The sequence below is a fragment of the Akebia trifoliata genome, chromosome 7, assembly GCF_017979445.1.
Source record: "Akebia trifoliata isolate Shusen 1 chromosome 7, ASM1797944v1, whole genome shotgun sequence".
Taxonomy (NCBI): domain Eukaryota; kingdom Viridiplantae; phylum Streptophyta; class Magnoliopsida; order Ranunculales; family Lardizabalaceae; genus Akebia; species Akebia trifoliata.
Window position 1 is genome coordinate 10,755,560 of NC_141381.1, and position 17,605 is coordinate 10,773,164.

The 17,605-nt window shown below is 35.8% G+C and overlaps 1 protein-coding gene and 1 long non-coding RNA gene across 2 annotated transcripts; one reads left to right on the forward strand and one right to left on the reverse strand.

Moving 5' to 3' along the window:
* Positions 1 to 10,323: 10,323 nt before the first annotated feature.
* LOC147398215 (disease resistance protein RPM1-like) lies at positions 10,324 to 14,266 on the forward strand. Its single transcript, XM_086447380.1, has 2 exons — positions 10,324 to 13,197; positions 13,881 to 14,266. The coding sequence occupies exon 1, from the start codon at positions 10,463 to 10,465 to the stop codon at positions 13,187 to 13,189; it is 2,727 nt and encodes a 908-aa protein (XP_086303506.1). The 5' UTR covers positions 10,324 to 10,462; the 3' UTR covers positions 13,190 to 13,197; positions 13,881 to 14,266.
* A 2,454-nt stretch (positions 14,267 to 16,720) lies between these two features.
* Positions 16,721 to 17,367, reverse strand: LOC147398216 (uncharacterized). The gene is made up of 2 exons (XR_015179788.1): positions 17,138 to 17,367; positions 16,721 to 17,031 (listed from the first exon to the last, which is right to left on the reverse strand). It is a non-coding gene; the product is annotated as an uncharacterized LOC147398216 (long non-coding RNA).
* Positions 17,368 to 17,605: the final 238 nt, after the last annotated feature.

Here is a 17,605-nt window from a genome sequence, read left to right on the forward strand (position 1 = left end):
TGGCATTATAAATATGGACACTTGAGCTTTAAGGGCTTAAAGACTCTTCAGCAGAAGCAGATGGTGAATGGTTTACCACAGTTTAAGTCTCCCTCAAGGCTATGTAAGGCTTGTTTAGTAGGGAAGCAACAAAGGTTCTCATTTCCAAGGAAAAACACCTGGAGAGCTTCACAAATTCTTCAATTAGTGCATGCTGATATTTGTGGACCAATCAAGCCCATTTCAAATGGCAAGAAGATGTATTTAATTACTTTCACTAATGACTTTAGTAGAAAAACATGGGTTTATTTTTTGACAGAAAAATCAGAAGCCCTAGCTGTTTTTAAGAGTTTTAAGATACATGTTGAGAAGGAGATGAACTCGTTCATTAGAGTGTTACGTACTGATCGAGGAGGAGAGTTTACATCACAAGAGTTCATCAACTTTTGTGATGTAAATGGCATACGAAGACAATTGACAGCTGCCTACACACTACAACAGAATGGAGTTGCGGAACGGAAGAATAGAACTATTATGAATATGGTTCGTAGTATGATTTCTGAAAAGCAACTTCCAAAAAATTTCTGGCCTGAAGTAGTCAATTGGACAGTGCATGTCTTGAATTGAAGTCCAACAGTAGCAGTGAAAAATAAGACTCCAGAAGAAGCTTGGAGCGGAGTTAAGCCTTCAGTTGAGCATTTTCGAGTTTTTGGATGTGTCTCCCATGTTCATGTGGCTGACAGTAAAAGAACTAAGTTGGATGATAAGAGCTTGAGTTGTGTTCTATTGGGAGTTAGTGAGGAGTCCAAGGCTTATAGGCTCTATGATCCAGTTTCACAAAGAATCATAATAAGTAGGGATGTTGTATTCGAAGAAGACAAGAATTGGGATTGGGATAAGAAATATGAAGAATCCATTGTGTGTGACTTGGAACGGGGTGATCTTGAGGAGGAAGCAGCAATGTTTGATGAAAATGAAGAAGGGAGCGAATCTGAATATAATCTTGAAGCCAATGATCCTGAAGCTAATGTAGACGTAGCTGAAGAGAATTTTTCCTTAGATTCCTTGACCGAAGAAAGCTCTCCTAGCTCTAATGAAGGGAGGAATAGGAGACCACCAATCTGGATGAGGGACTATGAAACAGGAGAAGGCATTTCTGAAGAAGATAATGAAGCTTGTTTGGCTATGTTTGCAACTACTGATCCTATTCGCTTTGAAGATGTTGTGAAGAGTAGGAAATGGAGGAAAGCCATGGATTTAGAAATGGAAGCAATAAACAACAATGATACGTGGGTATTGATGGAGTTACCTAAGGGAGCAAAGAAGGTTGGAGTGAAATGGATTTATAAGACCAAGTTAAATGAAAATGGAGAAGTAGACAAATATAAGGCTAGGCTTGTAGTGAAGGGGTATACTTAACAACATGGGGTAGACTATACTGAAGTATATGCACCTGTGGCACGCATGGAGACAATTCGATTGGTGATAGCACTTGCAACTCAAAGAGGATGGACTATCTATCAGTTAGATGTGAATTCTGAATGAAGTGATTTTTGTGGAGCAGCCTTGTGGTTATGTGCAAAAGGGAAATGAACAGAAGGTCTACAAGTTAAAGAAGGCACTTTATGCGCTTAAGCAAGCACCACGTGCTTGGTACAGTCGTATAAAGGCCTCTTTCATAAAAGAAGGCTTTGAGAAGTGTGACTACGAGCATACTTTGTTCATCAAGACAAGCAAAGAAGGCAAAGTATTAATTGTAAGTCTCTACGTTGATGATCTTATTTTTATTGGAAATGATGATTCAATGTTTACAGAGTTTAAAAATTCCATGAAGCATGAGTTTGATATGACAGATGTTGGTAAGATGAGGTATTTTCTTGGTCTTGAAATCGTGCAAAGAACTGATGGTGTTTTTATCAGTCAAAAGAAGTATGCTTTGGAGGTGCTGCAATGGTTTGGAATGGACAAAAGTAATTCTGTTCATAATCTTATTGTTCCTAACTTTAAGCTTGTGAAAGATGAAGATGGAGTTAAAGTGGACAAGACTTACTATAAACAGATTGTCGGTAGTCTCATGTATTTGACAGCTACTCGACCTGACATGATATTTGTGGTGAGTTTTATTAGTAGATATATGGAGAATCCTACTGAGCTTCATTTACAGGTAGCAAAAAGGGTGCTGAGATATTTGAAAGGAACAACTGGTTTTGGAATTTTCTATAAGAAGGGAGGAGATGATGAACTTGTTTCATACACTGATAGTGATTATGCTGGAGATTTGGAGGATAGAAAGAGTACTTCAGGCTATGTGTTTTTATTAAGTTTAGGAGCAGTATCCTGGTCATCAAGAAAACAACCAGTAGTAAGTCTATCAACCACAGAGGCAGAGTTTATTGCTGCAGCTTCGTGTGCATGCCAAGCAGTATGGTTGAAGAGGGTGTTGGGAAAGCTAGGTCAAAATCAAGGCAAGTCAACTATTATTCGTTGTGATAGTAGTCCTGCAATTAAACTCTCAAAGAACCCAGTAATGCATGGTCGTAGTAAGCACATAGATGTACGTTTCCATTTTCTTTGAGAGCTCACAAAGACTGGTACAGTGGAGCTGGTGCATTGTGGGACACAAGAACAATTGGCGGATGTAATGACTAAACCACTCAAGCTGGATGTTTTCTTGAACCTGCGAGGGCTATTGGGAGTTTGTTCTGAGATGGATATAAACTGAGTGATTGTAGCATTCAGTTTAAGGGAGGAATTGTTGAGATTTGTTATTCTAGATGTTAGGCTGCTTTAGTGGTTTGTTACCACTCTGTCAATAAATCCCTATTGTTAAGGGTTAGTTGTTTGATTGAATTAGTCTTACCACATTATTAGGATCTGATTAAAGGTGGGCAGTTATTTTTCTTGTTTTCAAGCTTGCTTTGTAAGGCTATAAATAGCCAAGTTTGCTCTTCAATAAACAGTACAAAGATTTCTCCCAAAATTTCCATCATTCTCATAAGTTTTTCTGATTTTTAACACGTCTGAGTCATCATGCATTAAAGGGGGTGGCTGTGATGGAAAACGTTAGGAGAAGAATATGACGAAGATAGATGTGGGGTGGGTTTTAGGTCACCATAACCGTCGTCGTAGCTTGAGTTGTTTTCGTCGACTGGGACAAAAACTCCGGTGAGAAGAGTGAAGAAGATGAGCTGGGTGATTTGGGATTTTTAAGACGTGGGGAGGCAATTGTAAATATCGAAAAGTTATAAGTGAATTTTTTTAATAAATCTCTGCCGTTGGATATGTCGAGATCCGACGGACACAGTCATTTATCCGGATCTTTGTCCCAAAATTTGTCCGCTGATCCCTTCCCATATATATATATAGGGTCCCGTTCAGCAACAAACATTTTGACAAACATTTTGGCAAAACATTTTTCAAAACATGGGTTAGAGGTTTTGGAATGGGCTGATTTTTGGTGAGGATGATCTCTACGGTGAGGAGATCATCATCACCAAAAATCAGCCCATTCCAAAACTTCTAGTCCCAGTTTACAAGTTGAAAAATCGTGGACCGTCCATTTTTTGTAAATCATTTTTGATGGGGTTAGAAGTTTTGGCAACAAACATTTTGGCAAAACATTTTTCAAAACATGGGTTAGAGGTTTTGGAATGGACTGATTTTTTGTGAGGATGATCTCTACAGTGAGGAGATCATCATCACCAAAAATCAGCCCATTCCAAAACTTCTAACCCCATCAAAAATGGTTTACAAAAAATGGACGGTCCACAATTTTTCAACTTGTAAACTAGGGCTAAAAGTTTTGGAATGGGCTGATTTTTGGTGAGGATGATCTCCTCACCGTAGAGATCATCCTCACCAAAAATCAGCCCATTCCAAAACCTGTAACCCATGTTTTGAAAAATGTTTTGCCAAAATGTTTGTTGCTGAACGGGACCCATATATATATAGGGTCGGGTTCCGTATACCCCTATTACGACTCACATTGCGACACACCGTTTTGTCTTATATGGGCACAAATATTTGGAATTGGCTGATTTTTTGTGAGGAGATCATCCTAGCCAAAATTCAGCTCATTATGAAACTTCTAGCCCCATGTTTACAAGTTGAAAAATTTTAGACCGTCCAATTTTTGTAAATCAATTTTGATGGTGTTAGAAGTTTTGGAATGGGCTGATTTTTTGTCAGGATGATCCCCTTATCACAGAGATCATTCTAAAAAAAAAAAATCAACCCATTCCAAACATTTTTGCCCGTATAAGACAAATGGTGAGTCGTAATGTGAGTTGTAATAGGGGTTGTAATAACGCCATCCATATATATATAGGGTCGGGTTCCGTATACCCCTATTACGACTCACATTGCGACACACCGTTTTGTCTTATATGGGCAAAAATGTTTGGAATGGGCTGATTTTTTGTGAGGATGATCTCTATGGTGAGGAGATTATCCTTGCCAAAAATCAGCTCATTATGAAATTTCTAGCCCCATGTTTACAAGTTGAAAAATTTTAGACCGTCCAATTTTTGTAAATCAATTTTGATGGGGTTAGAAGTTTTGGAATGGGCTGATTTTTTGTCAGGATGATCCCCTCATCACAGGGATCATCGTCACAAAAAATCAACCCATTCCAAACATTTTTGCCCATATAAGACAAAACGGTGTGTCGCAATGTGAGTCGTAATAGGGGTATACGGAACCCGACCCTATATATATATGGATGGCGTTATTACAACCCCTATTACGACTCACATTACGACTCACCGTTTGTCTTATATGGGCAAAAATGTTTGGAATGGGTTGATTTTTTTTTAGAATGATCCCTGTGATAAGGGGATCATCCTGACAAAAAATCAGCCCATTCCCAAAACTTCTAACCCCATCAAAATTGATTTACAAAAATGGACGGTCTAAAATTTTTCAACTTGTAAATATGGGGCTAGAAGTTTCATAATGAGCTGATTTTTGGCAAGGATGATCTCCTCAGTATAGAGATCATCCTCACAAAAAATCAGCCCATTCCAAACATTTTTGCCCATATCAGACAAAACGGTGTGTCGCAATGTGAGTCGTAATAGGGGTATACGAACCCGACCCTATATATATATATAATTATTTATTTGGTTTTGGGTTTATTGTGCACAACTCCTTTTCTTTAGATTTAATTTTGTTTACTGACCTTTATCTTTGAATTATGGTATTGTAATTACATAGTATAATTAGATTTTTATTCATTTCTTATCCAGATACTTTGTTTTTGGAGTAGAAAAGAGCATTGACAACATTTATTACTAATAAGATTGTGCATTGAAAACTAAATGTTGCCGCAACTACTTGTGAATGAATTCCCCCTCAAACATGACCCATTTGACAAAACACATTGTCACGAGTATTAGGTGTTCTTTTAGGTCATCATTTGAAACCTATGACCTTCCATTCGTCCTAGACGTTTTTGTGTTTCTATCTGCTTTTGAATTCATTTTATGGCTAATAGTAGTCTTTCTTCGGCATGCTTTGAACCATTCATCTTTTATCCTATGTATGTCACATCATACCTTTCATTACACACTAATAAATTTACAAAATTTTAGGAACTTTGTTAAAAATCTAGACAGCTTTAATTATATTTAACATTAAACCCAAAAATGCACATTTCTAAGTGTGCAATGACATGTATGATATGATAGAAGATAACTGGTTAATTAACAGCACGCCAAGGACGACTCCTAGTAACTTAATTTGTGATTTCTATTAAAATCAATGGAAAAAAAAACACACACACACATATATGTGTCAGGTTCCGTGTACACATATATCTATAACGTATTTTGTCCTATATAGCTAAAAGTTTCAGATTGAGCTGATTTTTGGTGAGGATGATCTCTATGATGAGGAGATCATCCTCATCAAAAATCAGCTCAATCAGAAACTTTTAACCTCATCAAAAGTGATATACAAAAAATGAATGGTCCACGATTCTTCAACTCATAAATACGAGAATAAAAATTTCAGATTGAGCTGATTTTTGGTGAGGATGATCTTCTCGTCATTGAGATCATTCTCACCAAAAATCAGATCAATCTGAAACATTTAGCCCACTTAGGACAAAATACGTTGTATATATATGAGTAGATATATAGGGAAATGTCCAGCACCAAACATTTTGGCAAAACATTTTTCAAAACATGGGTTAGAAGTTTTGGAATGGGCTGATTTTTGGTGAGGATGATCTCTACAGTGAGGAGATCATCATCACCAAAAATCAGCTCATTCCAAAACTTCTAATCCCATAAAAAATGGTTTACAAAAAATGGACGGTCCACAATTTTTCAACTTGTAAACATGGGGCTAGAAGTTTTGGAATGGGCTGATTTTTGATGAGGATGATCTCCTCACCGTAGAAATCATCCTCACCAAAAATCAGCCCATTCCAAAACTTCTCACCCATATAGGACAAAAATGGTTGGCTAAAATGTTGGCCAAAATGTTTGGTGAGGAGATCATCCTCATCAAAAATCAGCCCATTCTAAAATTTCTAGTCCCATGTTTACAAGTTGAAAAATCGTGGACTGTCCATTTTTTGTAAACCCTTTTTTATGGGGTTAGAAGTTTTGGAATGGGCTGATTTTTGGTGATGATGATCTCCTCACCAAAGAGATCATCCTCACTAAAAATCAGCCCATTCCAAAACTTCTAAGCCATGTTTTGAAAAATGTTTTGCCAAAATGTTTGATGCTGAACATTTCCCTATATATATATAGGGGGCGGTTCAAGGGCCATATGAGAAAACATATGAAAAAACTTTCGTTTTTCAAAATAAGAGTTAGAGGTTTTGGATTGAGCTGATTTTTTGCAAGGATGGTCACTATGATGAAAAGATCATCCTCACAAAAAATCGGCTCAATCAGAAACTTCTAAATCCATCAAAAGTGATTTACAAATTAGTGATAAAAATTAAAAATCGACGGTCCACATTCTAAATCACTTTTAATGGGGTTAGAAGTTTCAGATTGGGCTGATTTTTTTTTTTTTTGGATGATCTTCCCATCATAGAGATCATCCTCACAAAAAATCAGCTCAATCCAAAATTTCTAACCCATATTTTAAAATTTTATTAAAAACAAAAGTTTTTACATATGTTTTCTCATATGGCCCTTGAACCTGACCCTATATATATATATATATATATATATATATATATATATATAGGGAGCGGTTCGGCAGCCCTAAAGTTTGCCAAGTTTGGTGCCAAACATTTTTTGTAAATCACTTTTGATGGGGTTAAAAGTTTTGGAATAGGCTGATTTTTTGTGAGGATGATCTCTACGGTGAAGAGATCATCCTCACAAAAAATCAGCTCATTTTGAAACTTCTAACCCTAGTTTACAAGTTGAAGAATCTTGGACCGTCCAATTTTTGTAAATCACTTTTGATGGGGTTAGAAGCTTTGGAATAGGCTGATTTTTGGTGAGAATGATCTCCTCATCATAGAGATCATCCTCACGAAAAATCAGCTCATTCCAAAGCTTGTAACTCATATTTTGAAAAATGTTTGGCACCAAACTTGGCAAACTTTAGGGCTGCTGAACCGTCCCCATATATATATATATGTATAGGGAAATGTTGTTTTTGGCAAAACATTTTTTAAAACAAAGGTTAGAGATTTTGGAATGGGCTGGTTTTTGGTGAGGATGATCTCTACGGTGAGGAGATCATCATCACCAAAAATCAGCTCATTCCAAAACTTCTAATCCTATAAAAAATGGTTTACAAAAAATGGACGGTCCATGATTTTTCAACTTGTAAACTGGGGCTAGAAGTTTTGGAATGGGCTGAAGTTTGGTGAGGATGATCTCCTCACCGTAGAGATCATCCTCACTAAAAATCAGCCCATTCCAAAACTTCTAACCCCATCAAAAATGATTTACAAAAAATGGACGGTCCACGATTTTTCAACTTGTAAACTGGGGTTAGAAGTTTTGGAATTGGCTGATTTTTGGTGAGGATGATCTCCTCACTGTAGAGATCTTCCTCACCAAAAATCAGCTCATTCCAAAACCTCTAACCCATGTTTTGAAAAATGTTTCGCTAAAATGTTTGTTGCTGAATAGGACCCATATATATATATATATATATATATATGGAAATGTTCAGCAACAAACATTTTGGCAAAACATTTTTCAAAATATGGGTTAGAGGTTTTAGAATGGGCTGATTTTTGGTGAGGATGATCACTACGGTGAGGAGATCATCATCACCAAAAATCAGCCCATTCCAAAACTTCTAACCCATCAAAAATGGTTTACAAAAATTGGACGGTCCACAATTTTTCAACTTGTAAACTGGGGCTAGAAGTTTTGGAATGGGCTGATTTTTGGTGAGGATGGTCTCCTCACCGTAGAGATCATTCTCACCAAAAATCAGCCCATTCCAAAACCTCTAACCCGTGTTTTGCAAAATGTTTGTTGCTGAACGGGACCCATATATTATAGGGGACGGTTCAGCAACCCTAAAATTTGCCAAGTTTGGTGCCAAACATTTTTCAAAATATGGGTTAGAAGCTTTGGAATGAGCTGATTTTTTGTGAGGATGCTCTCTTCACCGTAGAGATCATCCTCACAAAAAATCAACCTATTCCAAAACTTCTAACCCCATCAAAAGTGATTTACAAAAAATGTTTGGCACCAAACTTGACAAACTTTAGGGCTGCCGAACCGCTCCCATATATTTATATATAGGATGGCGTTATTACGACTCACATTGCGACACACCATTTGTCTTATATGGGCAAAAATGTTAGGAATGGGCTGATTTTTTGTGAGGATGATCTCTGTGATGAGAGGATCATCTTGACAAAAAATCAGCCCATTCCAAAACTTCTAACCGCATCAAAATTGATTTACAAAAATTGGACGGTCTAAAATTTTTCAACTTGTAAACATGGGACTAGAAGTTTCATAATGAGCTGGTTTTTGGCAAGGATGATCTCCTCACCATAGAGATCATCCTCACAAAAAATCAGCCCATTCCAAACATTTTTGCCCATATAAGACAAAACGGTGTGTCGCAATGTGAGTCGTAATAGGGGTATACGGAACCCGACCCATATATATATATATATATATTGTGAAACCTTTTTTCTTACTAACGTAATAAGATTTTGAAACTTACCAAGGGTCATTTTGCTCAAATGGATTACCATGGTAGAAATCCAACACCAGTCTTCTAAGTTTCATAAAAAATCTCAGATCGAAAAAATTATAAAAACAATTTCTTTTGAATTAGATCCAAGGTTTTGAAAATGGACAGATACTGAACTTGCATGTAACTCCCAAAAAAAATCTTAAAACCAAAAAAAAAAAAAATAATAATAATTCTAGCAAATAGACAAGAGAGTTTCTATTGGCACCCCAACTTGTACTTATTCTCAACCATTTATTTATTTTAACTGGGCTGTAATAATTAAGTAAATGTTGGGGTACCAATAGCAGCTCTCAAAATTAACAATCGAATTGTTTAGCTCCGTAGCACAACTTCATTATGTAATAATTTAATTACCATTGTAATATTGAAATGTCCAAACACCAAGATATTGAAAAGGAAAGTTTGTAATCTCGGACAAATCTGACTTGACATGGACAGGAATGTACATGGAATCTGCTCATGGAGACAATTCCAAATTGATTCATTCAAATTTTGAAAATTCAACCCAGTTGAACATTTTGGACTGTTTTTTTTTTTTTTGACTAGTTTAACAATTTTAAGATTATTGGATTGGTTCAGATTATAAAAAATATGTAGGACTCCTTTTTGGTGATTTTGGATTTCGTTTCTTTTATATTTTATACTAAACTAACAATAATTTTGTAGAAAAGAATCAATAAAAGGAGATTATAATTTTAGATTTAAACAAACTTCTAAAATTTAATGTAATCAAATAGAGTGCTGATTTTCTAACTCAACGTAACAGAATAATTCAAAAACTCACAGCCGTGGCATGCGCAAGAACCATAGGAATACACAACTGCATCAGTGAATTTTTGAGTTATTCTGTGAGGGAAGATTTAGAAAATCATTACACTAATCAAATATAGAGTCATTGAAATTCAATTTTCATAATATGAGCGTGACATTTTCGAAAAATCCAAATCTAATAATCTGAATTTACTATTCTTTTATTACGTGCATTTTTAGTTTTGTAATATTTCCCACAAACTTGAAGGAAAAGGAAGAAAGGTGCATTGTTACTGTAACAAAGAAAGAAAGAAACGTCAACAAAGCCTATCAAGCCAACAGTAAATTGAAGGAAACAAAGCCTACCAAGGAATGCTGAGATTAATAACATCCCCATAAAAAAAGTCAACAAAGCCTATCAAGACAACAGTAAATCGATTTGGTAGATCAACCAGCAAGAACTAATAGGTGTGTCACATATTCTAATCAATCAAAAAGAGAACGAAGAGTAAAGAAAGAAAGAAAAACAATGGTAGAACCTGTTGTGAGCTTTGTACTCCAAAAGGTGGATAATTTGCTTCATGTGGAAGGGAAATTGTGGAGTGGGTTTCGTACAGAAGTTGAAGGAATCAAAGGCGAATTATGCAGTATGCAAGCCTTCCTGAGGGACGCAGATGCAAGGGAGGAGAGGGGTGAAGAAGGAGTGAAAGTTTGGGTTAAGCAAGTGAGACAAGTAGCTCATGATGTTGAAGATGTTCTCGACGAGTTTGAGCTATTGTTGGATACACCTTATCGGCATGGATTTGTTGGTTCTCTTCAAAAATTCACACACCAGGCCAAGCACTTTAAAGAGAACCATCAGATAGTCAGACGGATAGAAGACCTTAAAACAAATCTGCACGATGTCTCACAGAGACGCCAAAATTATAATTTTAATGCATCCGAGCAAACTCAAAGCTCTAGCTGTGCTGCTCACATCAGATGGCATGATCCTCGAGGGGATGCTCTTTTAATTGAGGAAGCTGAACTAGTAGGCATCGAAAAGCCCAGGAATGAGTTGATCGGAATTTTGGTGGATGGAGAATCAAGATTGGGAGTAGTTTCGGTGGTCGGAATGGCTGGACTAGGCAAAACTACTTTGGTCAAGAAAGTCTATGATCATGAGAAAGTGAAGGGATACTTCCAACACCATGCTTGGATTGCTGTCTCAGAAACATTCCAAATCGAAAATTTCTTGATGGACATGATAGAGCAACTCTTTGAAGAGAGTAACCAGCAACTCCCTCAAGGATTAGATACTATGAAAGATGTCAAGCTCAAGGTGATGCTCAAGGAATTTTTGCAGAACAAGAGTTATATCATCGTTTTTGATGATATATGGAGCCCAGATGCATGGCAAGCTGTGAAATATGCCTTACCTGATAACAATTGTAGTAGTAGAATAATCGTTACCACTCGTTTAGCTGATATAGCTTCTTTCTGTATCGAATCTTATGGCCATGTCTATAAGCTTAAACCTCTAAAACCAGACCAAGCTTCGGCTCTGTTTCATAGAAAGGCGTTTCAATCAGACCTTGAGCATTCTTTTCCTCTAGATTTGGAGAAAATTTCTCTAAATATCTTGAAAAGATGTGGAGGGTTACCACTTGCAATCACGGCGATCGGCGGGCTTTTGTCGACAAAACACAAGACTATAAAAGACTGGCAAAGAGTGCATGACAGCTTAGGGGTGGAGTTAGAAAGCAATGACATACTAACAGGTATGAAGAAAATTCTACTATTGAGTTACGAAGATTTGCCGTACTATCTAAAATCTTGTTTCCTGTATCTCTGTGTTTTTCCCGAGGATCATTCAATTAGAAGTAGTAGGGTGATTCGCCTTTGGATAGCAGAAGGATTCATGGATAAAATGATTGGCAGCACCATCACAATCGAAGAAGTTGCAGAAGGCTACCTCAATGAGTTCATTAATAGGAATTTGGTTCAAGTTGCGAAGGTGGACATTGGTGGAAGAGTGAGAGAGTTCCGAGTTCATGATCTTATGCGTGAGCTTATTGTCTCAAAGGCTCAAGAGCAGAATTTCGCTATGCTGGATGTGAAACAGAACCAAAATGTCCGACGCCTATCAATCCATAGCAATGGTGAAAACGTTACAAAAAGCAACAGCTTACAACACTTACGATCTCTCTTCATGTTTGGGATGGAAAATTTGCCTAATTCGTTTCATTATGGTTGTGGGCTATTAGGAGTCTTGGATATGGAAGGTGTGGCTCTTGAGATGTTTCCAAGTGAGTTCACCAATCTACGGCTCTTAAGATATTTAAGCTTGAGAAAAACGAATATAAAAATGCTTCCAAATTCAATTGAAAAGCTTCAAAATCTCCAAACATTGGATCTTAAACAAACGCATGTATCTGAGTTGCCCATTGGAATCCTCAAACTCCAAAATCTGCGTCATCTTCTAGTCTATTTCTATGACTATTCAACATTAAAAAGTACTGATTCTATCCTTACAAAAGGATTTAAGGCACCTGTGGGAATAGAGAGTTTAGTATCCTTACAAAAGTTATCCTTCATAGAGGCAAATAACAACACCGTGGCACTTAAAAAATTGGGCAGATTGAAACATTTGAGAAGGTTGGGTGTCATAAAGTTGAGGAAAGAAGATGGGATTGACCTGTGTTCTTCTATCGAGAAGATGAGTAACCTCAATTCCTTAGATATTACTTCAATAGAAAAGGAAGAGTTTCTTGATTTACAATCTCTGTCTTCTCCTCCTTTACTTCTTGAACGTTTATACATGAAAGGGCGTTTAGAGAAGTTACCACATTGGATTCCTTCACTTCTTAACTTGGTCAAGATACATTTGCGTTGGTCGAGATTATTAAGGGATGACGATCCACTTGAAGCCCTACAAGATTTGCCTAATCTAGTACAGCTCGAGCTTTACCGGGCTTATGATGGAGAACACTTGTGTTTCAAAGCAAGCAAGTTTCAGAAACTTAAAGTTTTATCCCTCAGAAGAATGGATGGATTGAAATTGGTGACAGTGGAGGAAGGAGCAATGTTTCTTCTCCGCACATTAAATATTGGGAGTTGTGGAGTATTAGAGAAGGTGCCGCTGGGCATTGATCATCTTACCAACCTCAAAGATCTCCGCATTTATGGTATGCCTGATGATTTCAAGAAGAGGATTTTTAAAGAAGGTGAAGATTACTGGAGAATTGCACACATCCCACGTATCCGTTACTTATAATCCCGCAAGTAAGTGATCTTTATTCTTATGATACTCTTTCTCTTTTAAAGAAAATTAAATTCAATTGAGTTGAGTGAGCCAACCATTTGTTGATTTTTTTCCCTGGAGCTGTTGTTAGTTTCATAATTTTAAAACTTGAAACTCGACTTAGACATGTCTCACTAGTCGAGTCAACCAAAAAACTCATCATGAGTTAACTTATAATAAATAAAATTATTAAAGAAGGTATAATCTTGTGACAAACATTTATTCATCTTTCAAAACATAAGCCATAGTTCAAATAACATCAAGCACCATACAGCCCAAATGATGGGAAAATCTAAACAATGTGCTATTGCTAAACCACAAGAGAATGCTATAGCCAAACAACATTTTGTCTATGCCAATATTTTGTATGGATGTTAAATCTTTTTTTTTCTTTTAAATGAAAAAAAAAAATTTAAAAGCCACTTCTCTTCCATAATATCTGTTGCGTCTTTCCTCTTTAGCTATATTTGTTTGTCTACTAAATCACTTGAAATTAAAATTGGTTAGTTTTTTTTTTTTTATCAGTAAAAAATTGGTTAGTTGTTTCATGCTGCAGAGTTCCTAGACAGGAAGAGATGGATGAATTTTAGTCTCACATTTAGGAAAAGAAATGCACCTTTTTTATCTCTTAAATGGTAATATTATTCTAATGTGTGAATGGCAGTGCACAGCTTGGTTGGTCAGGTGTCAAAAAGTATAGACATGTACAACCAGGGAATCCTCTTGTTGGAGATGATTATCATATCTCGATGAAAAGCATATATGGTTCCGTACACACCTCTACGTCAGCAAAGTGTGAATTGATGTCAATCTTGAGGTCACTCCAGCATTATTCTTATTATACTATTGTTTCGAATATTTTATTTTAGTGCGTAAGTGTTTCCTGATTATCCATCTAGAACTCTGTGTGTAAGTAATTTTTAAAATTTTTTTTAAGAGAAGTTCCAATCTCCTCATTAATTATCTAGAAAAAGATGCAACTTATGTAATGGTTTGTGAGTAGCTAGAACTTTTAATTCTAAACAATCAAAGGCTATGCATTTAATTAGGTTACTTAAAACAAATGCAGTGGGTGTAAAGAAGAAATTATGTGCTTTTGCATTATTTAAGTATTTTTTTTTTTTTTTTTTTTTTTCATTTTTGTAAAAAAAAAATTGTAGTTTTGCTAATTGTTTGTGCATCTTGAGAAATGTAACAAAATCATTTTAAAAAGTCATCATTTTTATCCATAAGAAAGGTTATCGTCCACCAATTTTCAATTGTATGTAAGTGTTTGAAACCGCACTACGGGAAAATTGGAACATTAAACAAGCAAAGACCCACAAATTTTAGAAATTGAATTTCGACAGTCCAGAGGGGTTGAAATTTTTTATATTCCCAAGTTTCGACAGCTAAGAGCCGTCGAATTTCTCCCATCCTCCATTAATTTGTTGGTTTCAGCCCATTGAAAAATAAAATTCGACAATGAAAAATTTGAAGCCTTGGTCTGCTGAATATGGGCTTTTTTTTCACGTTGTGTCGTATCCTCATATCCTCTCTATTTATGGGTTTGACACATAATGAAAAACTTGAGCAAATAGCAAGAAATCACAATGAGGCTGAGACTTCTTGTAAGATGGGTGGAATGAAAACTGTTATGTTTGTAACGTGATTGTGTTAGTGTTATTATGCTGGTAGAATGGACTGTATACCAGGAGCTGATTCTATGGGTCCAACTTCTTTATGTTGGTATACCTTTTTCACAATTTTGTAACTTTTGCCCAAAAGGCATTTCAACTTTACATGGGTTATAAATTCCTAGTGAAACTCATTTATGGTTCAATGAGGAATTTTAAGTTTTTTTTGTGAAGGAAGTGAGATTGTAATCCTGATTTTCATGGAAATAGTCAAAGGATACCATTAATGTTGTGATCTTGTTTTTTTTCTATTTTTGCATATTTTTCTGCTTTACTATCGTTTTGTTTTTTTTTCACTAATTCAAAAAAAATCAAAACAAAAAAAACATAGCAATCACAACTGATACATCGGAACAATAATTTGGTGGGCCATCAATAGAGGTGGGGCTAGCTTAAAAATAAGACCAATTAAACAATTAATTTGGTCGGTCTAGATCAATAATTTGATGGGTCACAAGTATGGCATTCGGGTTAGGATCATTGATATTACAAGTTCAACATGTGATTGTTCCCGGGTTGTTCTTAATTTGTATATTTTGTTTTAATGGGTATTGAGGTTTAACTTATTTCCTTTACTATGTTTAGGTAGTTAGTACTGATATTTTGGAGGAGATGGTGAGGTTACATGAGAACGTAATCACTAGATCGTTATTGTACTATTGCCTCGATAACTTCTACTCAGATTCATTAGCAGTTTTCTAATACCAAAATTATTTTCACAATCAAGACAAATCAGACGACAATGCTTTGCTAAGGTAGTCTATTGAGGTCAACATAAGCTCACCACCTAACAAAGAGTGAAGTTGTGTGGAGAACAATGCTGCTGTCCTATCTTCAAAAACAAAATGTTGCTTTTATAGCAAAGGAGTTTAGTGTCCTCTTGAAACAAGCTACAATTTTATTTTCTTTGAGAACAAATAAAGAGTGAAACTGAATTAAGTTATCATGGCACATGTGTTTTATAAATAAAGATAAACAGAAATGTTGTATTCTTGTATTCTCTTAAAGAGCATTTGTGGTTGTGTCTGATTAGTGTCATGAAAGGTCTAATAGTCTGAAACTTCCCACTCAGGCGAGCGTTGAGATATATTCTCTACCCATTCACTTACATGTATCTTCAAACCAAGGAAGGGGAATGGGTTTTAAAATTTGAATACTTCTTCAAGGGTTTTCATAGTTCTATAATAATGGTTTTATCAGTTTTTTTTTTTTTTTCCATGTATGTGATCGTTGAACTATCGATTGCTTGTTGAACCCTGTGAATATTCATTCCTGTGAGCACATTGACTCTTACCTATCAGAATTTTCTTAGGAATCGACAACAAGTGATTAACAGGTCAGACCCATTAGCAACTCAGCCAGCTCAAATGGCTCAAGGCGTTTAACATCACAAATAATCATTTGTAGCTTAGCTTTTGAAATTTGCAAGGGACCTCGGCCAAAGTGGCCACCATGGGGGAGGGGCTTGTATACTTTCAGTTGCAACTTTTCTTTTTCCTTTTTCGTGTATTTTTTTATTTAAAATTTTTTTTTTTAAAGTATGATAATATTTATATCTTCTAAAATTATTTGATGAAATTTAGTTCTTGACCTAAAAAATGTCAGTTTCTTCATGGGTTGTTCAGAACTTGCCTTAATCATGCAAATCATAATTGTAATAAAAGTTTCAATAAAGCCTACATATCTAAATATAAGCCTCCCTAACCATTTCGGTATTTCACACCCTTTTTTCAATTCTCTTCGATTGGAAGTTTATTAGCAGGATTAAGATTATCAGAAACCTTGTAAATTGTTAAATTCTCAATCCAGCAATCATCTCTACCTCAAATGATAAAAAATGTAAATATAATTCTCAATAAAAAGAAGGGTGTGATACATAATTCACCAAACAAACATAATTTCAATCTTGAAAACCCCAATTTCAGAGGAACTAATTTAAAAAATAAAATAAAATAAAATAAAAACAAACATAATCATCATACCTAAGGCATGATCAAGTGAAGGCGTCGAACCATTTCTAAAACAGAGCTACAATTTATACAAACCTTCTTCCTTGTGTCTGGATCAAATGAAGGTGCCGAAGCCTTCAAAATTGGTTAGTCACTCCTCTCCCTAGCGTTTCTTTCCGAGTATATCAAACTTCCCGCGAGAGAAGATTGAAAGGTTGTAAGAAAATCGAAATGTTGGTTCCAAAACAATGTTCGATCGAATCGGAAAATCGAACAAAGATAAAGAGACACTTTACCTGTGATGATCACGGAAGAAAATGTCGAATCTTTGAGAGATTTGAGAGAGACCACCAAGATAGAGAGCTACTTCAATTCGTTTCTCACCGAGAGATAGAGAGAGGAAGTAAATGAGATTTTTTTGTTTTGTTTTTTAAAGTGTAATTATAAAAGCACCCCACGAATTAATAAAGGAACCTACGCCATAGCCGAATTATTTAAAAGGGCTGATGAGGAGAACATCCCCATAAAAAATCTGCCCTTTCCAAAAATTCTAACCTCATCAAAACTGTTTTACAATGTAATGCGGTCTAAAAATTCTCTTTACTAACTTAGTACGCAAAAGTGTATTTATTTTAGAAACTTTTTAGATACTAGTTTAGATGACATTTCTTACAAACTTGTCATCTTATTTATTCTAAGTATTGGCACCAAAGTTTAATCGTGCCGACCCTTATTTATGTTGGAATTTAGAGGGTTGAATTAGA